The sequence below is a fragment of the Salvia hispanica genome, chromosome 6 (genome assembly GCF_023119035.1).
Source record: "Salvia hispanica cultivar TCC Black 2014 chromosome 6, UniMelb_Shisp_WGS_1.0, whole genome shotgun sequence".
NCBI classification, from domain to species: domain Eukaryota; kingdom Viridiplantae; phylum Streptophyta; class Magnoliopsida; order Lamiales; family Lamiaceae; genus Salvia; species Salvia hispanica.
This window is the reverse complement of record NC_062970.1, coordinates 8016675-8025956: the sequence shown is the minus strand read 5'-3', so window position 1 is coordinate 8025956 and position 9282 is coordinate 8016675. Positions and strand designations below refer to the sequence as shown.

The 9282-nt window shown below is 39.9% G+C and overlaps 2 protein-coding genes across 2 annotated transcripts; both read left to right on the top strand.

The window, feature by feature from the left end:
* Positions 1–697: 697 nt before the first annotated feature.
* Positions 698–2855, top strand: LOC125197508 (homocysteine S-methyltransferase 3-like). The gene is made up of 6 exons (XM_048096263.1): positions 698–966; positions 1411–1467; positions 1773–1999; positions 2071–2404; positions 2464–2535; positions 2610–2855. The coding sequence occupies exons 1-6, from the start codon at positions 787–789 to the stop codon at positions 2748–2750; spliced, it is 1011 nt and encodes a 336-aa protein (XP_047952220.1). The 5' UTR covers positions 698–786; the 3' UTR covers positions 2751–2855.
* A 1367-nt stretch (positions 2856–4222) lies between these two features.
* LOC125196469 (pentatricopeptide repeat-containing protein At3g22690) lies at positions 4223–7300 on the top strand. The gene has a single exon (XM_048094995.1). It carries the CDS (start codon positions 4469–4471, stop codon positions 6995–6997), a length of 2529 nt encoding a protein of 842 aa, XP_047950952.1. The 5' UTR covers positions 4223–4468; the 3' UTR covers positions 6998–7300.
* Positions 7301–9282: the final 1982 nt, after the last annotated feature.

The window sequence follows — 9282 nt, the reverse complement described above, 5'->3', positions numbered from 1 at the left end:
GATACGTAAATTGTAAATAGTTATTTCTGTTGCAATAATATACAATTCATATTACAAAAAAGATAAGGTACGATTATAAAAATCAAAAGTGACGAATTTATATTGGTGAGATTATTATTAAATTAATTTATGATAATGGGTAAAATGTTTCATTAAAAGATATCAATATCATGCACCTGGCCGGCTATCCAACTAATTACCAAACAAGATTGGAATTCCACCTCAAGAATTAAGATTTTTTAAGAATGATTGCGTATATCTAAAGTGAACAATAATAAGATCCTTCGCTTCGATATGTCCATATTGGTGACGGCATTATTAGTACTAAAATTCAAATGAAAAACAAATTAAAAAATGTTCATTTAAAAAAATACTACTACCACTAACTTAGCACAAATGCCTCGACACAACACATGTTCATTGGCATGGCAAATCTGCTTGCTTAGTGGCAAGGTGCATGCCCCAATTGCCTCCAAGTTCACTATGACTTACAAATAAAAAGTTAGCTATAAAAAAAATGTAAATACTGTAAAAAATAAATAAATTATTTACTTATATTACATTCTAGACCAAATTACAAGTTTTGTTTGGAGCAAATTAATTTGGACAGTTGTCATAACTTGCACTTACGTGACATCAATTGGAATAAAATTATAGAGTACTTCTCTATATATAGTATATGCGATTTCATTTTCTATCAACTTATAATTCTCCCAATTAAAAGAGAAAGCAACTGCACTTCACCTCTTCACCACCGCCGATCTGATTAGTAGAATTCTGCCAAAAATGGTTCTAAAAAGAGTTGATCACCCTTCCTCTATGATGACAAACTTCCTCCGGCGCTGCGGCGGCTCCGCCGTCCTGGACGGCGGCCTTGCGACGGAGCTGGAACGCCACGGCGCTGACCTCAACGATCCTCTGTGGAGTGCCAAGTGCCTCTTAAGCTCCCCTCATCTTATTAGAAGGGTACACTTTCCTTTTTGAGTTTTTTTTTCCACTTTAGGATAAATTATTCGCTTTTTTTTTTTAATTATGTACGAGGTAATTTTTTTAGGATTCCTTCGAAAATAAATAAATTCTACTTTGATTTTTTTTAAAAATTTAATATAGAAGATGCTAGCTATTATTTTATATGTGTAGATGGATAAATTCGAAGTTAGCCACCTCGTTTGAGAGATTCATGCTGATTGCCACGTGTATTTTCCTTCAATTATTAACATTATCAAGACTGGTGGCAACTTTGTAATCTTGATTTTTTTGAAAACCATAAATAATTTTAAAAATGTAAATTGCATCCAAACAATTAGGAGTAACATAAGTGATGAATCCCCTGTTTCATCGATTGTTATTTGTAGAACAAGAAACTTGAATTGATTTTGATTCCGGCATATGTTGGGTCTGTTTGGACAGGTTCACTTGGATTACCTTGACGCAGGAGCAAATATAATTATATCTTCATCTTATCAGGTAAGCAAATAGTAGTACTAATTATATCTGCTATTAGAAAGGGGCATGTGTCATAAATTATTCGAAAATTCGATAGCATCATAACAACACATCGAGTTCATTATCTACACTGCATTACGACATAATTGGAATGAAATCTACAGTAGCGTTAGTAATTCCATAATCTTAAAACTGCATCAAAGAATCTAATGATTTAGTTTATCATTAGTTTTGATATAATTAAATTTGATCCATTCTATTCTCTATACCCTATATGTTGTAATAATAGAATAGAATAGAATGTATGGTGATGAGTGGTAGTGCAGGCCACTCTTCAAGGTTTTGAAGCAAAGGGAATTTCAAGAAAAGAAGGCGAAGCGTTGCTAGAAAAAAGCGTAAAGATCGCTTGTGAGGCTCGGGATATATACAAGGAGAGAGCGACCAAGGGGCTGTGGGATGTCTCTGCAACGCGTGATCATGAACAAGCCCCCATTTTGGTCGCTGCATCTGTCGGAAGCTATGGCGCCTATCTCGCCGATGGCTCCGAGTATAGGTACATGATGGACTAATGATGCATCACTTTACATTCCATTCTGATCTGACACTAATAGGTAGTACCTGCAGTGGGAATTATGGAGATAGGGTGAGTTTGGATAGTCTGAAAGATTTCCATCGGAGAAGGGTTCAGGTTTTGGCTGCGTCCGGGGCTGACCTCATTGCGTTCGAGACCATTCCAAACAAGCTCGAGGCCAAGGCATACGCTGAGCTTCTAGAAGAAGAGGGTGTCGAGATTCCAGCCTGGTTTTCCTTCTCTTGCAAAGACGGAGCAAATGTGGTGAGCGGTGATCCAATTGAAGAATGCGCTGCCATTGCTGATTCTTGTGAGCAAGTCTTTGGAGTTGGAATCAATTGCACTGCACCAAGATTTGTTCATCAACTCATCCAGTCTATACAAAAGGTATATATATTACATATATACATAACTCCCAAATTAAATTCTCATGATATAAATTGCAGGCAACAAATAAAGCTATTCTCATATATCCCAACTCTGGTGAGACTTATGATGCAAATACAAAGGAATGGGTGGTAAGCAACTAATTGAAGCATGCTTCTTTAATTTGATGATTAATTAGCTTATGAGATTTAATTTGTACTATTAGAAATCAAGTGGAGTTTCGGATGTGGATTTCGTGTCATATGTGAAGAAATGGAGGGAGGCAGGGGCATCCCTAGTGGGAGGGTGCTGCAGAACTACGCCCAATACCATTAGAGCTATTTCCAAGGCTCTCTCTAACAATTGACAGACTCTACTCTAATGCTTCCTTGTTTTTGGCTTATCTTTGTAACTTGTATGTATTTATAAATCAACTTTTCGTGTGTAATAAAAGGGAAGCACTATCTGCTGATGCATGCGTTCTAAATTCAAGAATTCTCTCTTTTCTCAGAGTGTTGTTCCAAGTTTTATAGATTTCTCCTACTGTTGGTTGAGAGCTGCGGTGAGGTGATAAAGAATATACACACTTGAAATTTGAACTCAATTTAAATTTGTTTCCGTTTCGGTTCATAAAATAAAGAGTAACGGCTAATTCAATATAATGTGATACAATAGTTCTATCAAGCTAAATCAAATCTAATGTATGTTCAATATCAATATATTCATAATCATGTACACAAGGATAAATTGTGTACACTAGCATTAAAAAATTATTAATATATTTACTCAAACCTCACTGCGGTCTCCGTCCAAAAAAAAAAAAGTTATAGTAGGTGTTGGATATTGGACTCCTTGCTTTGGGCTTCTATTATTATTCGGTTGGGCTGCTATTATTGTTGAGCCCATAAGATTAATTATTGGCCCAAATCGAGCCTGGCCCGTTTACTTATCCAGAATGGCTAGATGTGTGCCACCTGGCTACTCCACGCGGATCACGGCTCACAGCCGTTGGATGAGTGCTGTGTTTGTTAAGTGAGAGAGACCGGTTAGTCTTCTCATATTGATTCGCTCTCTCTGTCTCTCTTATTCTAGAAACCTCCTTCATCTCTCTCCCTTCTCTCTAAGATTCCGGCTACTCTTGCCGGAGTTCTCCTTCGAGCTTTCTGTTCCACCGATGATTCTCAGTTCCTAAGAGTTCCACCGGTGTAGATTGAGTGTGAGGCAACTCCTTCGGTTTCCTTCTCTTTCTAGGGTTTGGTCTGTTGTTTGTGACCAATCCCGAAGTGCTTGGAGTGTGTGGTGAGGGGTCTTGTGTTCTTGGCTGTGTTCTGGGGTTGTGAGAGTCTGTCCGCATGTGAGACGGCCGTGGTGTGCGTTGACCGGTGAGATCTAGGGTTCCACTGATCTCTGGTTTGAGTTCGTTCAACGGTGCTCTCCTTTGTGACTTGCTTGTGAAGATTGGGGAGGTCTGAGGCCTAGTGCAGTCACTGCTGTGACCTGAGCCACTCGTGGCCCGATTCTCTGACTTAGTCTCTTTTGTGTTTAGATCCTTCGGGATCAATCTCTTGTGTGACTAATTCAGCTACTAAGTGTGCAGGTACAACCAGAAAAGATTGACTCTCAAGAATCAAGGAGTTCTTAAGCTTAGTCTAGGGTTTCTGTTTGTAACACAGTACTTAGTGTGTAATCAAGATACCACGTTTGTATTCGGCTTGTACCTCTGAGATTAGCCATCTCAGAACCAATCAATAAAAGAGGTCCCGGTAATTAGCGAATTCCGAGTGGTCTGATCCCTACAGTAGGGAGTATTTTTCTATTGTTAGTCTTGAATCAAAATTAAGCTAAATGTTTCTTCACAACAGCAGCTAGAGCCCCTGCCACCGCCCCAGCCGTAGGAACCACAAACTTCTCCTCCCCGCCGCTCTCCGGCGACACATCCATCAGCCTTCTCCCGCCGCCTTGTACGTCGCAAAATGCACCGCCGTGAAAAAAGCCCCAATCCCGTCCTCTCTCGCTAACCTCCCCACGCAGTACTGGACGCCGCAAAGGGAATTGTGCGCGCAACAGTGTGCTGAGGCAACACCGATGGCTTTCGCCGCCTCAATCGTCTCTCTTCCCCCATGCGCCACCCCCTGTGCGCCAAAGATTCAAATTCAGACACAGCCCATTTCGCCTAAACCCAATCCCCAAAACAGAGATCTCAAATCTTGCAAAAATCTTCAAGAAATAAAGCAAATTCATGCGCAATACATAAAACACGGCCTTGTGGCTGACCCTTCTTTGCTAACAAAACTCATTGCCAAATACTCAGAATTGGGCTCTCCTGACAGCTTGGAGTTTGCAGAAAAAGCATTTAAGATGTTCAAGAACAGCCGAAGGGATCGGACTAGTAACATAATTTACCTCTACAATTCATTGGTGAGAGGAAATTCATTACTTGGAGCTTATCACGATGCTATTTCGCAATATGTGGATATGTTGATTGATGATTTGGAGCCCGATAACTATACCTTTCCGTTTGTTCTCAGCGCTTGTGCCAAAAACTCGAGCCTTTCCGAAGCAAGGCAGATTCATGGCTCCGTGGTCAAAAGGGGTTATCACAATGATGTATTCGTCTCGAATTCCTTGGTATACTGTTACGGCGAATGCGGCGACACTGATAGTGCGAGGAAGGTGTTCGACGAAATGCCTGACAGAAATGTTGTGTCCTGGACTAGTTTGATTTGTGGGTATGCGAGGCGAGACCGGAATCGCGAGGCGATCTCTCTCTTCTTTGATATGTTGGGAGAGGGAATTGAGCCCAACGAGCTCACCGTGGTGAGCGTTGTCTCGGCCTGTGCCAAGTTAGGGGATTTGGATTTGGGGGAGAGAGTTTTGAATCATGTTGAATGCTCTGAGCTCAAATTCAATGGTGTTATGGTGAATGCAATTGTTGATATGTATATCAAATGTGGACGTGTAGAGAAGGCGATGCAGATCTTTGATGAATGTGCTGATAAGGATTTGGTTCTTTACAACACATTTTTGTCGAATTATGTCAAATTGGGGATGGCAACAGATGCACTCGCTATGTTTCGTGGAATGCTTGATATTGGGGTGAAGCCGGATAGGATCACCGTGGTGTCTGTGATGGCGTCTTCAGCCGAACTCTCCGAGCTGTCCTTGGGGAAGCAATGCCACGCGTATGTCCTGAGGAACTCACTATGGAGTTGGGACAGTGTTGGGAATTCGCTCATTGATATGTACAGCAAGTGTGGCGAGCAAGGGCTCGCTCGTAGAGTGTTTGATCAAATGTCGGTCAACAGGACAGTTGTGTCGTGGAACTCTCTCCTCGCAGGTTTTGCTCGGAATGGTGATGTTGATTCAGCCATCAGAGCGTTCGATGAGATGCCCGAGAGGAATGTCGTGTCATGGAACACGATGATCGGAGCTTTGGTTAATGAGAGCTTGTTTCTTGACGCGATTGAGCTCTTCCGCTCGATGCAGAGCCAAGGGATAGCTCCGGATGAGGTGACGATGGTGTGCGTGGTAACAGCCTGTGGCTATCTTGGAGCACTGGATTTTGCAAAATGGGTGTATCGCTACGTCAAGAAATGCGGTTTTCACTCCAATATGCGTCTCTGCACCGCTCTTGTCTACATGTTTGCTAGGTGCGGGGACACTCAGAGCGCGATGGAGGTGTTCTGCTCGATGAAGGAGAGAGATGTCTCCGCTTGGACTGCAGCAATCGGAGCGATGGCCATGGAGGGGAACGGGAAACGAGCCCTTGAGCTCTTCCACGAGATGGTCGGACGAGGGATTGCACCTGATGAAGTAACTTTCAGTGAAGTTCTTACGGCATGTAGCCATGCCGGTTTGGTTGAAGAAGGAATGCTTATGTTCAATAGCATGAAGGAATATGCAATCACTCCGCACGTCATCCACTACGGATGCGTCGTTGATCTACTAGGCCGCGCTGGTTTGCTAGACAAGGCGCTCGAGTTCATAGACGCGATGCCCCTGGAGGCGAACAGTGCAATATGGGGGGCGTTCTTGGGTGCATGCAGGAAGCACGGAAACGAGAAGATGGCCGGGCGTGCTGCTAAGATGTTGAGCGAATGTAGTGGTGATCAGACGGGAATCCACGTCCTCTTGTCGAACATCTATGCATCCGCCCGGAGATGGGGCGATGTTGCTCGAGTCAGGATGAGTATGAAGGAGCGAGGCATGAGGAAAACAACGGGTTCGAGTGCGATTGAGGTTGGAGGAGTCGTTCGCGAGTTCACTTCTGGTGACGATAGCATGGGTGCAGCCTCGATGCTCCAAGAGATTGAGGCCAGGCTCAGAGATGCGGGGCATGCTCCTCATCTTATGGACGTCTTGCTCGACGTGGACGAGCAAGAGAAGGAGTACTTGCTCAGCCGACACAGCGAGAAGCTCGCCATCGCCCACGGCCTCGTGTCCTCTGCCCGTGGAACGCCGGTGAGAGTTGTCAAGAATCTGAGAATGTGCTCGGACTGCCATTCCTTCGCAAAAATGGTTTCCAAAGTGTATGATCGAGAGATAGTTGTTAGAGATAACAAGAGATTCCACTTTTTCAAGCAAGGTTTGTGTTCTTGCCATGAGTACTGGTAAAATATAACTTTGATCAAACACCTTTGACTACATACTATCCCAAGTGAAGATCCAAGCATGATACATACATAGGGTCAGCAGAGGTTCGTCAGTTTTGATGGTTGCCTCAGCTTTACAGATCTGTACGGAATAAAGTACCATCAAACAAATCAATGATGTTCAAATTACTTATAAAAATGTAACAGAAAATCGAGTCAAGCAGCATAGTTATTTTTCCTATATTTTTGTTTTTATTTTTGTTAATATGTGAACATCAGAGTGCCTTGATTTGGGTATGTAAATCTAAGTCGTAAACTTTTGGAATTGTTGAGCAAATATGTAGCGCAAAATGTATGCGCTGCTCAGTCAACATGTAATGGGCCCATAATTAGAGGAATACGAGCGATACTCCATCCGTCCCAAAAGAATATGCACTTTGGGTTCAGCACGAGTTTTAATGCAAAAATATACTGTACACTTTATAATTTTGAAAATTCTTTTTACGAAATGGATTAAAAATGAAAGAGTGCATATTCTTATGGGACGAAAGGAACACTAATTTTTCAATTGTTTGATGGTACAAACACTGGACCCGTTTAATTAGTAGATGATTTTTACATGTATTTAATTTGCCTTAGAAACAAACTTATGTCCGAGCATTTGTCAGTTACTAATTCATTGTTAGCATTTTTCACCAAAAATATAAGTTTCTATTCTTCAAATATAATTGTAAAATCTAACCATATCTATCCAGTCATTCAAAGTAAACATTAGTATATTTTATTAGTGAACAAGACAAGATATTGTTGAGATAGATTGAGTAAAGACAAGGTTAAGGAACATGAGATCCCAATCCTTTCGGTGATGACTTGAAAGCAGCATTATTCGCATGGAATTTCTCTCTTTTACCTCTTGGCGGATAAAATGGTTGTTGCTTCACAAGAATCCGAATTGGATTCAATATGGAACAAAAGTATTTTAAGGTGGCGATATAGTAGTGAGATTTAATGAGATAAGTAATAATATGATTTGTATATGATTAAATTAAAATTATAGAGGTGAGATGCGATGGTTAATCGTGAGATATAATCTAATCTTGGCATCATGGAGGCGGAACAAGATACATTGTCACAAGCCCGGCTTTTGAGAAAAACGCAACTGAACATATGACTAGCTAAGTCATGAACTTTAAATACAAGTAATCATGATAATCGAACGGTCCATATTCTACTATATTTATAAGTATTAGTATTTGTTATTAGAGCTGTACTTAAATGTTGCGATCAATTTACATATTCTTTACGGAGTTGATCTATAGATATAATTGGAATTCAGAATTTCAGTATCGGTTAAAAAAGATAAATGCGGGATGATGAAAATTTGAAATCTAACAAGTGTGTAAGTAAAATTTGAAAAATCATGAAGCATATTCTTCTCAGGAAAAAACAATAAAATGATAACATTAGTATTAACTTTGCCAATCTAAATCATAAAATGCATATTAAATCTCAGATTATTTTAAACCATTTCAATTAAAATCTAGCCAATTAGATTCAAGTTTACAATTTGCAGTAAATCGGCTGAAACATGTGTTGTTACAAACTGTGAAGTTGTTCTAATTTGCTACTAGTACAAAATTTGGATGGGATCGAATTTATTCAAAGAATGAGAATATTAATATAATTGTATCATAATCATAAATTAATCGACTGATGGTGACTAATAAGAAATACTGAAACCAAAAGAATACATATCAGTTTTCACTAAGAAATAAAGATGAAAAGAATTTATGTTTGAGAAAATAAAGAGTATAAGTTTGAATAAATGGATATCAATATCGATATGAAAGTGATACACAAATTGATGGAGTAGAATGATTGGCGCTGAATATGAGAACCACAAAATGCCCAAACACAATTTTCTCAGCATTTATTTCAAATTTTAATGCACCTAATTATACAACTTTCTTATACTCAAATCGCACACACACACCACAAAATATTCTTTCAGTCTCCCTCATATCCAAGCAATTTAGTATAGTATATTATGATTTGAACATATAGGAAAAGTACCATTAAATCAGGAGTAAAAGAGTTTACCGAGTTCCGCTTATTTTTCATTTCAATATTTGGTCAGTAGTAATTTATTTTAATCAGGAAAGGAGATCAAATGATTTACCAATTAAACTATGTGAAACTTTATTGCAAAGCAAACGATCGATTTTCAATTCTTTCAAAGAAAACATTAATGTCAGCAAACGATCAAATCATTCAAAAATGTGTACGTTTAGGATTAGTTAAACTTCG